General features: G+C 32.7%; 1 protein-coding gene across 2 annotated transcripts in view; it reads left to right on the forward strand.

Annotated features, from left to right (window-relative positions):
* Stag2 (STAG2 cohesin complex component) overlaps positions 1 to 18,955 on the forward strand; it is a 125,213-nt gene that overhangs the window by 69,557 nt on the left and 36,701 nt on the right. For both annotated transcript variants that reach the window (XM_077107603.1, XM_077107604.1), the window contains exons 5-14: positions 861 to 957; positions 5,111 to 5,187; positions 7,256 to 7,460; positions 9,322 to 9,473; positions 10,925 to 10,998; positions 12,241 to 12,364; positions 12,812 to 12,910; positions 13,004 to 13,083; positions 15,588 to 15,695; positions 17,491 to 17,602. In XM_077107603.1, coding sequence (XP_076963718.1) covers positions 861 to 957; positions 5,111 to 5,187; positions 7,256 to 7,460; positions 9,322 to 9,473; positions 10,925 to 10,998; positions 12,241 to 12,364; positions 12,812 to 12,910; positions 13,004 to 13,083; positions 15,588 to 15,695; positions 17,491 to 17,602 — 1,128 coding nt within the window. The remainder of the gene's footprint in view (positions 1 to 860; positions 958 to 5,110; positions 5,188 to 7,255; positions 7,461 to 9,321; positions 9,474 to 10,924; positions 10,999 to 12,240; positions 12,365 to 12,811; positions 12,911 to 13,003; positions 13,084 to 15,587; positions 15,696 to 17,490; positions 17,603 to 18,955) is intronic.

Genomic DNA, 18,955 nt, shown 5'->3' on the forward strand with positions numbered 1-18,955 from the left:
ATGAATTAAGTTCTGTGTGTATGGTGTGAGGTAGGATCCCATTTCATTCATTCTTTTGCATAATCATATCCAGTCATCTCAGTACCATTTGTTATTAATATTTCCTATTGAATTGTCTTAGCACCCTTTTTGAAAAATCAAATAACCATCATGTAAAGATCTGTATCTGGCCAGGTGTGTTGGTGCAAGCCTGTAATCCCAGAGGCTCTGGAGTCTGAGGCAAAAGGATTGAGAGTTCAAAACCAGCATCAGCAAAAGCGAGATGCTAAGCAACTCAGTGATAGCCTCTCTCTAAATAAAATATAAAATAGGGCTAGGGATGTGACTCACTGGTGGAGTGCCCCTGAGTTCTATCCCTGGTACCCCTCCCCCGCCAAAAAAATGCCAGACTCTAGATTTTATTATGTTAAACTAAATTTCTATACTACTAAATTTTTATACTACTACTTCTATACTACTAAATTTCAGTACTACTACATTCATTGTCTTACTGTAGCTTTGTAAATAAGTTTTAAAATTATGAAATGTAAGTCTTTTGGATTTCTCCTTTTTAAAGATTGATTTGGCTATTCAAGTTCGTTCCATCTCATTACCATGATAATTTTAATATCATCTTTTTAATATTTGCAAATAAGTCAGCTGGGAGAGACACATATATACACACTTATATACATAAACATTCATGCATTTGTATGTGTGTATTTATACCTATTAATTAAATAGGTATATATACCTATTAATTAAAGTTATCTAATACTACAAAAAGCTGAATTTTATTGCTTTCATGAGATTTTATTGATTCTTAAATCATTAGAAAAAGCTAATTTATTTTTACTTTTATTTTTTCCCTTCTCTTTTAGTCGGTGGTAGATGATTGGATAGAATCATATAAGCACGACCGAGATATAGCACTTCTTGACCTTATCAACTTTTTTATTCAGTGTTCAGGCTGTAAAGGTAAGATACATTTATTTTGGAAGTAGAGTCTCTCGAATAGTGTCACATCTCTTTTGTTATACCTAAAGGGATGTTAGCACTTTATATGGAAATTAATACCAGGATGTATGAGGAAAAAAGAAAATAACAAAGAAAAAGTCTGATAATTATATTCATGTGTGAAATGTATCTAAAAACTTGACAATTTCTAATTGTTGTGGTACTTTTATTAGTTATATTTCCCACTTTCAGCATCTAGTTTTAGGAGCAAAGAAATGGATTAAGAAAGGAGGAGGAAGATGATGAAGACAATACAGGTTAAAATTATAGGGAAATAGGAAAGTATAAGGTATAGGGAATTAAAAAGTGTCATGAGTAACAGTAAGTGGGTTAGTAAGTTAAGTAAGGTATTGATGAAATTGCCAGTTCTTCTAAAAGATAGAGAAAATCATAGTGGTTAGGGGTCTTCTTTAAAGTAGTTTTACTTTATTTAAAAAGATTTTGAAGTAGAAGTGGGGAAAGTTAAAAATAAAGACAGGCATTTGTAAGGGGACAAAATAAAGGGGACAAAAATAAGTTGGGAGTTTGTACCACATGGATCACTAAATGAGTCAGTCTAGAAACATGGATAGGTTCTGATGTATTTTATGTGTCTCTAGTACTTGGTTCAACCTTAAAATCCTGGAGGATGCCCAGGAAAATGCATTTTATGGAGTTTTCAGGTTATTTTCACTGAAAACGGCACCAAAAATGTGGGTTTTAGTAATGAAGGAAGGCTACTTAGAATACAATTAAAAAGTTAAGATGCTATAACATGACTTATTTACCAAGTGTAGAAAAATTCTAAGAAGCAATTTATAGTTCAGTATTCATTTAAAAATATTTTAATTGTAATTGAAACATAAGTAGCATTGGCTTTTTATTTGAAATTGATCACATTCCATGTAGTATGCATATTAAATGTTACCTATGTGTGAGGTCTGAGAAATAGATAGTATATTGAATTCTTGAGCATAAAATCTATCACGGTCAGTGTTGAAAAATTTAAAAACTTTATTTTAAAGACTGTCTTTTGCTGAAGAGTATGAATATAGCTGCCTTGTTTACTTAAAGTTTGCTGCAATTCAGTATTAGATAATATAATAATATAGGATATTGAGTTTAATTCGATTTCTGAATTGTAGTTTTAAAATGAGTCCACAGGCTGAACATTTTCCCTTTATCAGATTCATTCCTTCTCTGGAATCATTGTTTATAAATAAGGAGCTTACTAACTCAGTATTTGAATATAACTTGTCGCAAAACAGGTTTGTCAGGAATTCTAAAAATTAAGGTGTTAAAAACCAAGTTTATTAGGTAGATTTGAGCACTGGCAATATTCAACCTCTATGAAGTAGATTTAACCATATATTGAAAGTTAAGGTCATTTTGTCCTTTTACACATAAAATCATTTTGATAGAATTTGTTTATAAATGAGTTAGAAATTTCTTTCAGTGTACTTATTTTTGTTTCTTTTTAAATGTTTTAATTCTTTTTAATTATATATGACAGTAGAATATATTTTATATCAAACATACATGGGGTGTTAATCCCCTTTTTGTGGTTGTACATGATATGGAATTACACTAGTCATGTATTCATATATAAACATAGGAAAAATATACTTTCTTAATTAACCTTTTATATGGATTCAGGGTGGTTAGGAGCGTTAGTTATACTGAATGGCTCCAGTCTGTTCTTTTGTTTATGGTTCTGTGGCTAGTATTGTGTATTTCCTTTTAATTTACCAGTTTTTAGCAGTTCCACACATTTTTTTAAAAAAATTGATTTTTAAAAAATTTGTAGATGGACACAATGCCATTATTTTATTTATTTATTTTTATGTAGTGCTGAGGATCAAACCCAATGCTTCACACATGCTAGGCAAGTGCACTACCACTGAGCTACAACTCCAGCCCAAGTTCCATACTTTTTTAATGGTAGTGGGCTCTGATCTAATATGCTAATGGTGGTTTCATACATACATCACAATTAAATGCATGGAGCCTGCTTCCAGCTACTTTGTTTTCACTCTGAGGCTCCTTTCTGCTTATTTTTTGGGTTTGTTGCTGTCATATAGTTTGTGAGGAAGGAAAAGGAACTTTAGAATTGAACTTGTAAAAATCTATGTAATATGTTTGCTTTGATATATTTATATATAAATGTTTATTTTCATAGAAATTGTTTCAGGATTGAGTTACTTGTCCTTCTCTAATATTACCAAGTATCTAACACTTATAAAGTATGGGAAAGTTTTTGAAAGAGACATTCATGATTATAAAACAAAAGCCCTTCAAAAGATATTGGACTGTATTTATTTTAGGCAGAGAAATGGTACTCTTCTGATTTTGTCTATTTAAAAAAAATCATTTGGATCTTTAAGATTGTGGTATGTAAGGGCTATTCCAGGATACCACTAGAAATTCATCTCAACCAGGGGAGGCAGCATGCTGTAGGTGAATAACCTCTAAAAAGGTTTTTTTTTTCTGTTAGCTTTAGTGTCCTCATAAGAAATAGAGGTCATGTTTTACATCTGTGTATATATACATATAAAATGCTCATTCAAAATACATGTGTATACACAATATTACTTTTATTGAAAATCTACATTAATTTATTTCTTATTGTGAATCTCATCTTAAGTACCAAGTTATTCTTTGTTACTATATTTATGGCATTAGTTGCTATGAGACAGGTAAGGAAGTAAATGATCCATCAATAAATATATGGTTTTTAAAAATCCAGTTTTTACATTCTTCCCCTCTTTGTAAATCTCATGATGCCTCATCAGTGGAAATTCATGTGCATCTTCTTAAATTGTCTTCTAACATAACTCTTCCATAGAAATCCCTTTTCTGATGTTTGATCTTTGCTACAATGTTGACCCTTTCTTCCGCTTCCTTTGATAAGTTGAAAATTCTGAAGGTTTTTGTCAAATTTTTAAAGAAAATTTTCATTTTCATTTCTTTTTTAAAACAGTTCTTAATTCTCTAACAGTTTTCCCTTCACTTCTATCTGAGCATCGTGTTTCTTGACATTATCGTTCATTAGAGCATTTATTGTGTACTATTTTGAAATCCATTTTCGTTATTTTTTATTCTTTATTTTTCACATCCAATTAGATTACAGGGTTCCAGATGGGTGTGTCTTAAAATTTAACTATTTACACTTATAGCTCATTTCAAGGATATTAGGATGTAATGGCTTTACACATATGACTTAAGTGAACTCTACCTATTTACCTTTTCCCCTATCATCTTCAGTTTCATTCTCTAGGGTTTTCTCCTAGTGCTGGGAATGGAATCTAGGGAATCCTGTATGCTAGGTGAGCCCTCTTAACACTGAGCTGCATCCCATGTTCTTGTCCTCAATGTTTTAAATGTTACCCTTGATTCTGCCTCACCCTTCATTACATATGATTTGTGTTAATAGGGGCAAAGCTAGTATAGGAAGTCTTCTGTATCCACAGGTTTTGTATCTGTAAATAATTTTTTTGTTAAATATATGAAAAATATTGTACTGCACATGTGTAGTTATTCCCTAAACAATATAGTATAATATATTGTTATATTATACTATATTATAAGTAATAAGTACATGTGCAGTACAACATATAAAAACATTGTACTGCACATGTACTTATTCCCTAAACAATATAGTATAATAATGATTTGCATAGCATTTACATTGCATTAGATATTATAAGTCATCTAGAGATGATTGAAAATTATAGGAAGATATGCCTAGATTATATGCAAACACTGCCATTTTGTGTAAGGAACTTGAGCAGCTGAGGATTTGGTATACTGGGAGAGTGGTCCTGACAACTACTCCTCATGGATACAGAGGGGCAACTGTATAAATACTATAGTATGAGTAAAGTAAGACACGTAGAAATAGCTAGACTGATTGTACTAGTAAGAAAGGTACTTGTCAGAAGTGTGGGGCTGTTTTCTTATATATGTTAATAGTATTTATTGGTGCTTCATTTATAGGTTTCAGTATCATACTAAAGTTGGAATGAAAAAGTATGCTTTTATTGTGTGACCATATACTTCTTTAGAGACTGATTTAGAAGTATTCTTTATTTTTTCATTATACCATGTATTAATTTCTGACACTTGCAAATTCCAGGAGTTGTTACAGCAGAAATGTTTAGACATATGCAGAACTCTGAGATAATTCGAAAAATGACTGAGGAATTTGATGAGGTAACATCTTACTTTAAATGTTTTGATAATTTTATATATGTTGATCTTGACTTATTTTGTATATTAATGTTGTTGATATGAGCATTGGCATTAAGCAAGTGATGGCTATGTGACTTTCAACAATAGCAGTTTCATCATCTGTAAAATGGGGCTAATGGTTTTCTTAAGGTTGTTAAAAAATGGAATTGAGTAATGTTTGAAAATTGCATAGCATTTTATAATTCTTGCCACATAGCAAGAATTTAATAAACAGTAGTTATTATTCTTGTAAGAAAATGAAGAATTTAGGGGACGAGCATAATGTTTTTTGTTTTTGTATTGGAGATTGAGTCCAGGAATGCTTTAACACTGAGCTACATTCCCAGCCTTTTTTTTTATTTTTTTGAAGCAAGTTATCACTAAATTGCTTAGGGTCTTGCTAAGTTACTGATACCATCCTCTGACTTGTGATCCTCCTGCCTCAGACTCCCAAGCTGCTGGGATTAAAGGCATGTGCCACCATGCCCTGTAAGAAAAACATAATCTTGAACATAACATATTCTTGGAATATTGTAAAGGGAAGATTTGGTCAATATTGGATAAACCAGGTAGCTTAGACGAAGAACAATACAGATTGTTTTATTGTTTAAAAACTCCTTTATGTTTAAACTATGTATAATAAGAACAATAAAAAATAATTTAGACTTGCTCATTATCACAGTGATCTCTATAAATATTGTTATACCAATAAATGCATTTGTAGATTTGCTAGAATTTAAGTTGCTTCAGGGCAGGGATTTTTGTTTTCTTCACAGATCAGTTCCAGTACCTGCAGTATTTATGATTTGAAAACGTTTTCACTAGCAATTTTCCCATTAAAAAATCATGTTTTATTTAGTCAGCTTCTTTCTTGCTCTCCATAAAGAAGGAGCTTTTTAAAACTATCATTCTAAAAGATAAGACAATTTTGTAAAATGACTTTGAATACTAAGTGCTATTATTAGTTTCCAGTAGTTAAGAAGAAATTATGAATAATTTTTTTTTTTTTTTTTTTTTTTTTTTTGCTGTACTGGTGATTTAACTTGTTATCCTCCTGCCTCAGCCTACCAAGTTGCTGGGAATAGGAGTGCATCACCATGCCCATCAAACATCAGTGTACTTTAGAGATACATGCATACATCTGTTTAGTGCCACACAGTTGACAGTAGCCAAGTTGTTGAATCAGTGTAGGTATCCATCAACAGATAAATGGATAAAGAAAATATTGGAGTGTGTTTGTGTGTCTCTCTGTGAGTGTACATACAAAGTTGTTTTGTTCGACCATAAATAAGAATGAAATTAGCTGGGTGCAGTGGCTCAGGAGGTTGAGGCAAGAGGGTCATGAATTCAAAACCAACCTCAGCAAAAGCAAGGTGCTAAGCAACTCAATGAGACCCTGTCTCTAAATAAGTACGAAAGAGGGCTGTGGGGTGTGACTAAGTGGTTGAGTGCATCTAAGTTTAATCCTCAGTACCAAAGGAAAAAAAAGAAGAAAAATGAAATTGTGTCATTTATCAGAAAGTGTATTGAACTGGGGACCACAATATCAAGTGAAATAAGTCAGACTTAGAAAAGTATTGTATATTTTCTTTGCTGTGAGGTAGCTAGAAGGGAAAAAAACGGGATAAACGGGGATGCCATGAAAGAAGGAGGGGTGACCATTAGCGTATAGGGAAGCTATCTGGAAGTGAGATTGACACTTGAATCCATTTAAAATATAATTTTGTTTTTGCTTCAACAAAATTTAATAAATATCTGTGCCTATGAGAGGAATGTTTGTCTGTGATAAAGGAGGATATTTTTAACCTCAGTAATTGGTAATATAATTTCATTGGTGAAAGTGAATTCAGAATACCGGTTTTGTTCTCAAAGGCAGAAGTGTTCAAAAGTACTTGTACCTTTGCATATTATTCTCTTGCTTGCTTTGAGGACTTAGTGGAGAAGTTTAGATAAATGAGTCTTTTCATGTTTTTGCCCAGGATATTTCAAAAACAAGTGAAATCTTTTCATGCATTTTAAATGAAATTGATGCTTAAACTCTTTGTTTTAGGATAGTGGAGATTATCCACTTACCATGGCTGGTCCTCAGTGGAAGAAGTTCAAATCCAGTTTTTGTGAATTCATCGGTGTACTAGTAAGGCAATGTCAATATAGTATCATATATGATGAGTACATGATGGATACAGTCATTTCACTTCTTACAGGATTGTCTGACTCACAAGTCAGAGCATTTCGACATACAAGCACCCTGGCAGGTCAGTATTTTGAAGTATTTTCTGTGTATTGCCTTAGTTTAGACATGAAAAAGATTAATAATCTTATTAAAGGGAAAGGAAATGATCGTGACATGAATTAATTTTATTTATTAAGTGATCAATAAGAGAATAGTCTCTCCAAATTGCCCCCTATGAGTTACTCTGAATAGATTAGTACTTTCAGTTTTGATCTTTAAAGGTATTTTATAGGTAATGTATAGTGATTTCTTGTGGTAAGAAGAAACTTGAGGTACTTCTTACTTGTGGTAGGAAGTAACTTGCCTGGTTACTATGCCACAGCATGGAAAAATTGTTAAATGGATATGTGTTGGGTTCTATTGATAGCACATTTGGGGAGACTGTTATAGTCATTTTGGATACGTAGTCCTGTTGACCTTATCATTTGTCTCTGGTATGTGTAACCCCAACAGGTAGCATAGCACCCCTATTGAACAATGCATATTCTTTGAATCATACTGCAAAAACGGATGTTTTCTCGTGTTTCTGGGTAACAATAAGCCAGGTCAAATACTTTGATCTTTAAATTTTAGTTCAAGGAGTTACATTTTTCTATCTCAAATAGTTAAGTGTAGAATAGTGATATTTGGTTTCATGTGAATAAAATCCTATAGTTTCTCCTTTGTACTAAAGGTAAAATTGCTGATATACTGTTTTTAAATATATGCTTTTTTATTTGAGTTTGAATAAATCAAATAAGCTTTAGTAATTTTGTTTTATCTTCAAAAACTTTTCTCAGTCTATTTGTTTCTTTAGAATATTTTTTTCAAAGAATTAAAGCTGTTAAGGATGTATTTCTGTATGTCCTGTTATTAAAAATAAAATGTGTATAGTTCCCTATAGAGTTTTGTTTTTGTTTTTAGATTTGAGGTCACAAAATATTAATATGGTTATCGTGCTTTAGGGTGTATTCAATGTCAAGAATATAATGGCTAAAGTAAATTAAAGCAAGTATGATGAATAATTTTAGATCTGAGTGACAATACTGGTTTGCTGAGGTTGTGAAATTGTTTATAGCATAAAATTGGAAACTCCCTTTAGAGAGCCAATAGCCACAAATGAAGATAGTTTTGCTGCTATATCATGCAATTTGCCAAATGTGAGAAATAGTCTGGTGTGAGCTTAATAAGGAATAAATTGATCAGATCTTTCAGGTTTTAGTAATAAAAGAGTGGAATCTGGAGAAAATTTTATGAGTAGGTATATATTCAGTGACATTGATAATTTTTGCTATTTTACATAGATCTCTGTATAATTTCATCATTGTCTTTGTGGTGATATGTAATGGAGTAAAAGTAATCAAAAGCAAATATTGATAAAACTCTTGTAACATTTTTGTGCTATGTAATATGTAATAAAGCAATCAGGCTACCTTTGGTTACTGAGATAGCTAAATGGCTTTTTCAAGAACTAAAATTTATTTAAAACGATCTCTGAAAAAAAGATCATTGTAGGGCATGTAATATAAAATAAGGGACTTAAGCATAGTCTGGAGTCATATTATATTGCTTTGAATCCTGGTTTAAGTATTTATATGAACTGTATAATCTGAAGCAAGTTTGTTAACCTCCTTGTACTTCAGTTTCCTTAGCCCTTAGCTTTGAGGGAAGTTATGAGAATTAGGATATAATCCATGAAAAATACTTGGCATAACAAGCAATTTACAGACATATAGTAGGTATTCCATACAGTCTTAGCTGTTGATTTATTGTTGTCATTTGTAGCAGCTGTATTTTTCCTTTCTGTCAGATGCAGAGCATCCCATCTCTGCCTAATTTGATCTTAAATTGTACATTTTTGCATCTGTTAGACTAATTTCAACATTTTACCCTTTTAAAAATAGCTATGAAGTTGATGACAGCTTTGGTAAACGTGGCATTAAATCTTAGCATCAATATGGATAATACACAAAGACAATATGAGGCAGAACGGAATAAAATGATTGGAAAACGAGCCAATGAGAGGCTAGAACTCCTGCTACAAAAGCGAAAAGAGGTAAATGTTTAAATTGAATATTAGACTATTAATGTGTGACCAGTTTGGTCACCATTAATTATTATTTGCTTAGTCTCAGATAATTTGTTTGAATGATTTATATATTTCCTTCCTTCCTTATTCTGGTGCTAGGGATTGAACCCAGGGCCTTGTGCCTGCTAATAAGCATGTACTTTAACTGTTGAGATATATTGCTCCAATCCCATGAAAGATTTAATTTTAAATAGCATTTCAAATTGTTTATGCATCTAACTTAAAATTTTTTTGAATATTCATACTAACAATACTTTGTTAGTATTTGTTAGTAATACTTTCAATCTGTGTGGACTAGTATTGTTTTATTATTTAAATAAGGTAATCTGGGTCAGTCTGGAAAGCCTCAGTGTAGTGTTCATGTTTACTGTGATAGTTTCTCTCCTACCATCCTCAGATTGTGTCAGGGTAATATGAGGTTTCACAATTACGTGGAATAACTTTGAAAAATTACTTACAAGCTATTTATTAGCATCTGAACCGAATCACTATTTTTTGTACAATGGGGAATACTTTTAACATTGCCCACCAAATTCAGCTTTGAATAAGAAAAAACATTTTATTAGCCTTGTGCTAAATCATAAGTAATTTTTTTTGGTACTGGGGATTGAACCCAGGTGTTCTTTACTACTGCGTCATATCCCTAGCCTTTTTCTTTTTTACCACTGAGCCACATCCGTAGCCTGGTCTTTTCTTTTTAATTTTATTTCACTACATTGCTGAGACTGGCCTTGAACTTGTGATCCTCCTGCCTCAGCCTCCTGAGTTACTGGAATTACAGGTGTATACCACCACTAGTCCTTTTCTTTTTTCCCCTAGCCAATCCTGTCTTAACTGTGAAACCAAATTGAAAATGTATGTTAATAGATCAGATAGCCAAAATTTGATATGTTCTCTGATTATTTTAGGTTATTTTTTCCCTCAAAAATTTATGAGTGATTAAGATTTTAGCCTACTTATTTTAACCTAATACCTTTTGTTCTTTGAGCAGGTGCTAGTTAACATGATGTTTCTTTTTCAGACTCTAAAGATGAATGAAAAATTGTTATTATTTTATACTGACTTATACATTACATTGTACATGATAGGTAATAATAGGTAACTGCATAACAGTTCTTTATCAGCTTCTTTATACAATGGAAATTTGTGAGCATTAGGAAAAAAAAATTATCTAGCTGCCAACAAGTCAAAGTCAGATGTTTCCGGAAACAAGGGACCTTAATTACCTGTTGTAGCCTTCTTCTTCTTCTTTGTTTTTTATGTGTGTGTGTGTGTGTGTTCATTTGTTTAGTAGAATAAAAATTCAATAAAATCACCAAAATATTGGAGAAACCTGCATTTCTTGGTAGTTCTAACAACTTTTAGATGTACTTTTGGTTGTCTTCTATAACTGAAGAGAGCTAATGTGTTCTTTGTAGCTTCAGGAAAATCAAGATGAAATAGAAAATATGATGAATGCAATATTTAAAGGAGTGTTTGTACATAGATATCGGTAAGTCCAGACTATTTTTAATAAGTAACACTATATTATTTTTATTCTTTAAGATTGGCTACTTAGTGATTTAGGCAGTACGAATTAGTAGAAAAAGTATTATAGTAAGATCAATGTAGGAATCTAAGCTCCATTACTGAGTCATTCTGGGCAAATGATTTAATGCCTGTGAACTCTATGTTTCCCATTTTAATAATGGGATAATGATGTGCTTGACTTACAGCTGCCTAGCGAGTGGAAACTACTGCTATTATTAGGAGTCAGGGTACAAAATACTTAATTGCTTTTGGATGAACTGTGTTAATAGAGACTGCACATGCTGACTTCTGACTCTGTTCTCTTCCATTTGAATATCAGTGGGAAAATTTGAGTAGATTAAAACAAGATTATTTTTTCTATTTTGAATTAGCAGAGGAATGAAATAGGTGATCTTATACAATTTCTCCTCATAATGCACTCAAGTTATTCATTTCCTTACCTTGGCAGTTAGTGAATGAGCTTAATGCTTGCCTTGTAATGTCCCCATGTTCACACTTGCCTTTTATTTTTGTGGTCACCATTACTTAGTCTATTTCCTATACCCACTCATGCTTAAGAGATTCTTGCACTTTTCCTAAGACATCCTTTTATTGTGTTATTTCTCTGCCTTCAGTTTCTCTCCAGTACCTACATGATACATTTTAAATCTTTTAGTCTGAGCCATGCATGGTGACATACACCTTTAGTCTTAGCTGCTTATGATCTTGAGGTAGGACAATTACTTGAGTCCAGGAGGCCAAGACCCAGCCTGGGAAACATAGTGAAACTCCATCTCAAGAAAAGAAAGAGAAAGAATAGTCACAGGCTAAAATCATTTATTCTGTTATTTAAATCCAAATTGAGCTTATTCTCAATGTATGTGTGACTAATTTTCACCTGAGAAATTACAGCCTAGCTAGACTAGTGTGCCTGCTATCTTCTGAACACACTTAGCCCAACAGGTGTGAGTGAAGACTAGGATATGGTACTGTGTAAAAAGTGAGGGTGGAATTTTGTTTGTAGTTGTTTTTAATTTTAAATATTTAGTTGTTCCTAATTCTGCCTTGCCAACTAGACTGACAACTAGTTCTGCTTTTTAAATCCCCTCTAATACTTAAGATGGTGGTATACTTAGTAGATTCTAAATACTGGGCATCTCTTGAATAAGCCGTAAGTTTTATGGTATAGCAGCACTGATGATGTATCATTTTTCCTTCCATATAGGGATGCAATAGCTGAAATCCGAGCTATATGCATTGAAGAGATTGGCATTTGGATGAAGATGTACAGTGATGCTTTTCTTAATGACAGTTATTTAAAATACGTTGGTTGGACTATGCATGATAAGGTAAGATGTGCCCTATAGACTGCTCATCTGTATATAAGCATTGCTATCTGCACATTTCGTTTGTGAGTTATTTGCATACATACATCTTGGGCCACGTTCCTATAAGCCACACTACTTTATTCTTTCATATGCTCTATGAAAACTTGGTCTCTATTACATAAAGCCCCCTAGGTTTTTTGAATCCTGGCCACTGATTTAATCTTCAATGTTGAATTATTTTTTGTGCTGAAATATTACTAGTCTGTAGATGGTGATGGTAAGAAACAATATCCCATCCTCATTAACTATTTAATCTTAAACATATGTACTGATTTTTATTTTTACATTATCTAAGATCAGTTTCTGATGAAATGCTATTGAACTTTAAAGTGGAACACACCACATAGATACTTAATATTCGGGTTGGAAATTTAGACTTTGAATGTATTTTCTCTTTGTTTCTTTTAGCAAGGTGAAGTAAGGCTCAAATGTCTTACTGCTCTACAAGGGCTTTATTATAACAAAGAGCTTAATTCCAAACTGGAGCTATTTACCAGTCGGTTCAAGGTCAGTATTAAGTATTTTAAAAATTACTTAAAATTTGAAAGTGTTTTTCTTTCTCTTTTAAAAATATTTTAATTTTTTTTTTGTTGTTTTTAGGATAGAATTGTGTCTATGACCCTTGACAAAGAATATGATGTTGCAGTACAAGCAATAAAATTACTCACTCTTGTTTTACAGTAAGTATGCGTTTGCCATATATTACTGAAGTACAGATATTGAAATAATACACTAGAGTACTTGTTTCAAATGCATCTAGATCTACATTTTATTAGCTTAAATCGTGTGGTTTTATAGCTTTGAAATTTATTTTATTATTAACTGTTTTTTGAGGAGGGGTTTCACTGTGTTGCCCAGGCTGGTCTTGGTCTCCAGGGCTCAAGTGATTCTTCTGCCTTAGCCTTCCAAGTAGCTGGGTCTAAAGGCATGTGGCACTGCACCTGGCTAGAAATTTAATTTCCTCATGTAAAGTTGAGAAAACAAAGTAAAAAGGACCTGTGAAATTCTAACTGAGCTAGGAATTCAAGAGTTCCCATTCTCTAGGTTAATTTGCTTCCTATTTAACTAGTTTTGATGCTCTTGGAAAAAAATATGTCAAAGCATTTGCATATGCTTTATCTTTTGGTCACATTTTCAGAGTATCAGCATTACTGACTCTTAATAGAAGATGTGTTTATCTATTGGTAAACAGTCTGAATTGAACATATTATATGTTAATATGTTATAGTATTACCATGCATATTTTCCATTTAAAAATATTTTAGAATATAAAACTTACCATTTTGACCATTTTAAAATACAAGGTTCATGTGGGCAAAGCATTAGCATCAAATGTGTCAATTTCTGCAAATCACAAACCCAGAAATCCAAGAAGAAACAAGTTAAAAGTTATGGATCAGATCATTGACTGAAAGGAAATACAAATAGAAATATGTGAAAAGAAGTCCAACCATTTAAAGATATGTACAGTAAATGAGAACTTTTTTAAAACATCTTTTTGCTAAAGGAAGGTAAAAAATGTTGTTGAGGCTTTGTAGAAATAGTGCATCATTGAAGGGAGCATTAACCAGTTTAAACACCTTGAAGAAAAACTTGACAGTTATGTTTCAAAACTTAAAATGGCCACATTCTCTAATACATCATTGTTTTGTGATAGTATAATTTCTAAAACAATTGAGGTGTTTGTTAATAGAGGAAGAATTAAATTATAATATTTGATAACAGCTAATATAAGCACTTTTAGTGCATTGTATCATTTAATACAACAGCCCTGTGATAGTGATCATTTATTCCTATTTATGTGAAATGGGTCTCATTGCAGAAACTACAAAGTAGCTGTTGTGGATATATTGACTTTTTTTTTTTAAGATTTCACTTATGTGGGGGGGTGTTTGGAGCAATCCTGACTGTTGCTTTTTGTCGGGGGTGGGGTGTACTGGCGATTGAACTTAGGGACACTCAACTGCTGAGCTACATCCCCAGCCCTATTTTGTATTTTATTTAGAGACAGGGTCTGAGTTGCTTAGCGGCTCAACATTGCTGAAGCTGACTTTGAACTCAAGATTCTCCTGCCTCAGCCTCCTGAGCTGCTGAGATTATAGGCATATGCCACTTCATCAGACTCTATTGCATTTTTCTGTAATGTTTAGTTGGATTTAAAAGTTAAAAATTTGTTATAAAATTATTAAAAGTCTCCTAGAATAAGCAAACTGATTGTACTGTATGTATTTCTATAGCTTCTTTCCGTATGTCTCCGCAGCATGTTACAAACATCTTTTTTTATTGTTGATTTTTGTTTTCCAGCCATGTATATATCTAATCACTGAACTTTCCAACAAACATACCTTTTCAAAAAGTTAAAGTGAATGATTACTGCAGATTTACAACACTTTAACTGGTTTGATTCAATGTCTTTTTATTGTAAGACAGAAGTAGTTTTTCTCACAATAGTTCAGTATTATACATAGAAGAATTAAAATCAAATTGTTTTGAACCTTGAATTTGAACAGCTGACTTTCTTTTTTCTCAAAAAGAAGTAATGTTTGTTAGAAATTAGACTTCTCTAAGCCTTTACTATAGGGGAAAACCAAAAAGTAAGAATAGAAAGGAATATATTCTTCAACTGTCTTATATTTTTAGACTTCTCTCTCTGATGGTAGTCTTATGATTTTTAATTTACATATAATGGTAAAAACCTAGGTTGTTTACCTCATATTAGCCTAGAAGCATATTGAGGAGGGAAAGCAGTGCCGGCAGCCAGGATCTCAAATGTACTCCAAGGGGAAGACCCCAACAATTTTTACCTTGGGATACTATGATTTATGGGGCCTTAAAATGACTGTAATTTACCAAGAATATTTTGTTAAGCTTATTTTGTTCTTTAAAAATAAGTTCAGGAAAACGAGCACTACATTTTAGTGAGATTTTTTTCCTGCATTATAGTTGGAATTAAAATTCTTTGGACTAGGCACAGTGGTGCATGCGTGTAATCCCAGCACCTCAAGAGGCTGAGAGGCAAGAGGATTGGTAGTTCAAAGCCAGCCTGAGCATCATATAAGTTTGACTTTTTTTAAAAAAATTTTTAACACAAACTTGTAAATTGCAAGTGAATGGATTTTTGCATTGTTATTATGCTTAGAATTATGATATTACTAAGAAATGTGTTACTACTTATTGTTTTTAGGAGTAGTGAAGAAGTTCTTACTGCAGAAGACTGTGAAAATGTCTATCATCTGGTTTATTCAGCTCACCGTCCAGTAGCAGTAGCAGCTGGAGAATTTCTCTACAAAAAGTAAACTTATATTTATGTAATTCATGTTCTGAAGTATGCTTTTGTAACAATAATTTGTTGTGATACACACACACACACACACATATATATATACACACATATATTTAGAAGTTAATGTAGATCAAATTGAAACTTTAATGCTTTAATATTTCTTTTTTAAATGTTTATATTTTTTAAATTGGTTTGAGGGCTAGGGTTTTGGCTCGTGGTAGAGTGCTTGCCTAGTATGTGTGAGGTACTAGGTTTGATCCTCAGCACCATATAAAAATAAATAAAGGTATTGTGTCCATCTACAACTAAAAATATGTTTTAAAAATTGCTCTGATTTTTTTTTCTCTCTTCCTCCCTCTTCCCTCTCCTTTTCTCTTTTCCCTCCTTTCTTCTTTCCTTACTTTCTTCCATTCAGGATTGGTCCCAGTCCTTTTTTTTTTAATTTTGAGAAAGGTCTAACTAAATTGTCCAGGCTAACCCTGAACTTGTGATCCTCCTGTCTCAGCCTCCCAGGTCACTGAGATTAAAGTCATGCACCACCTTGCTTTGATTCCTTTAAGTTACATCTTTAAAGGGAAGTGTACCCATAACTTTTAGTGGGTAAACTTTTCCATGTGAGGGATTAAACTCTGCCTCAAGCATGCTAGACAAATGTTCTACCACTGAACTTATATTCCCTCAACCCCCTAATGGATATTCTTTAGTTTTACTTAACTGTATAATAAAGACTGGCTTCTTCCTAATTATTTACTCATATTATCACCTACTTTAGCTTCCAAACAGTATTTAGTAGTAACCTAACTTTTCCTTTGCTTGAGAAAATCTTAAATCTTGAACTTCAATTACTAAATATAGTTTGAGGTAAGGCTCCAAAGAATCTTGTGGTCTCTTTAATGATGTTCTTTATCATTTCAGATTAGGTAGTATAAATAGTAGTGTGAATATCTGATCATAGCAAATGTTATATAATGGGGCTTTTGAAGAGAACATTTTGAACTATACAGACTAATTTTTTTGTATGATTTTTTAGTAAAATGCCTATTTGGGGTGCAGCATTTATTAGAAAGAATAGTTAGTACAAAACATCCACTGTACAATTTTCTTTAATTGTTTTCCAGTGTTCTATTTTGTTGTTTCAGAGGAGAAGCAGCCACAATATCCATAGAAAAAGGCCACTTAGTTGGGATAATGTCATAAAAAGAATAGAAGGAAATAATACATTCAGGTTTAAAGAAAAATGTATATCTTTGGGGGTGGGGTGTACCAGGAATTGAACTCAGGGGCACTCCACCATTGAGCCACATCCCCAGCCCTGTTTTGTATTTAAACAGGATCTCACTGAATTGCTTAAGGCCTTGCTAAGTTGCTGAGGCTGACTTTGAACTTGCAATCTTTCTGCCTCAGCCTCCCGATCTGCTGGGATTACAGGCGTGTGCCACTGCACCTGGCTATATCATATATTTTTGTGCCTAAATTTTTAGGTTAGTCATTGTATTCCTTTTTTTAATTATATTTTTGTGATGCTGTGTTAGGCCCAGAGCCTTGAGCCTACCACTTAACTTTGCCCCCAGTTCAGTGCATTTCTTTCTTTCTTTTTTTTTTGAAATGTTATTGGTTCTTAGTTGTTTTGTATTAGATATAGACCGGACATAATGCCTTCCTTTTATTTATTTATTTTTATGCAGTGCTGAGGATCAAACTCAGTGTCTCACAAATGCTAGGCAAACATTCTACCACTGAGCTATACCCTAACCCCTGTTTTTTTGTTTTGAAATGAGTATTTTATCATTGTTGTTGTTTGTAGGCTCTTCAGTCGTAGAGATCCAGAGGAGGATGGAATGATGAAAAGAAGAGGAAGACAAGGCCCAAATGCCAATCTTGTTAAGACATTGGTATTTTTCTTTCTGGAAAGTGAGGTAAGTTTATATTATTCATGTTCATATTTGAACATATTTATGTTCAGAGAATTTTTCAGAAGGCATTAAAATTATATACATTTTTTCTGGTACTGGGAATTGAACTCAGGGGTACTCAACCACTGAGCCACATCCCCAGCCGTATTTTGTATTTTATTTAGAGATAGTGTCTCACTGAGTTGCTTAGTGCCTCACTAAGTTGCTGAGGCTGGCTTTGAACTAGTGTTTCTCTTGTCTCAGCCTCCTAAGCTGCTGGGATTATGGTGTGCACTACCGTGCCTGGCTAAACTTACATACTTACTAAATATTCCATGTAATAATTAATTTTTACTATAACAGAGATCTCCATAACCTTTTATACTGTGGATTTAATCCAGGCATACTTTACCACTAAGCTACGTCCCCTTGATTTTTTTTTTTATTTTTTAGTTGTCAGTGGATCTTTATTTTGTTTATTTATATGCAGTGCTGAGAATGGAACCCAGTGCCTTGCACATGCTAGGCAGGCGCTCCACCACTGAGCAACCACCCCAGCCCCGGCCTTGAACTTTTTATCCTCCTGTCTCAGTCTCCTGAGTTGCTGGGATTACAGATATGCACCACCATACCTGGCTTACACAAACTTTTAGAAAAATAGTGTTTTTTTAGTAAGATGTTCAAATAATAGGATTTATATGTAATTCTGGGAACTTAAATTTTTGAGTAAAAAAGTTGTGATTATCAGTTAACCACCTCTGCTTGCTATTTGTGTAACATTCATTTGGTTATTTAGTCTTTCTGAGCTTCAGTTTCCTAATAAAATGTAGGTAATAATCTCTCAGTTAACATTGAGGTAATCCATATAAAGCACAGTCCTAGCACATTGTAAGTTCTCGCATGTTAATACTTGATATTAATAATATTGTAGATTTGGGTTTACATCAGTCTATCTTAAGTTGAAAATCTACCTGATAAATGTTTTTGAGAGGACTCAAAATTAATTTTTGGTGTTCATGTAATGAATTATGTAGTTTTATGGCCTTTTAATTTTCTAGTTGTTTCTGCATATAGTTGGTATTTGAATATTGACAACTTTGCTAAATATACATACTTTAGTAATGTTAAAGTAGATTTTTTCAGATTTTCTACAACATATAGTCAGATCACATGCAAAGATAATTTTGCTGCTTCCTTTCCAACATCTTTTCCATTTATCTTTTTTTTGCCCTAATGAATTGGCTAAGACCTCTAATAGTATATTAAGGAAATGTGGTAAGGATAGAAATCTTTGAATTGTTTCTGCTTTTATTGGGAAGACATCCACTCTTGAAACATAATTATGTTGTATGTTATAGATATTATGCAGATATTTAT

This window comes from Callospermophilus lateralis, chromosome X (assembly GCF_048772815.1).
Source record: "Callospermophilus lateralis isolate mCalLat2 chromosome X, mCalLat2.hap1, whole genome shotgun sequence".
In the NCBI taxonomy this organism is placed as follows: Eukaryota; Metazoa; Chordata; class Mammalia; order Rodentia; family Sciuridae; genus Callospermophilus; species Callospermophilus lateralis.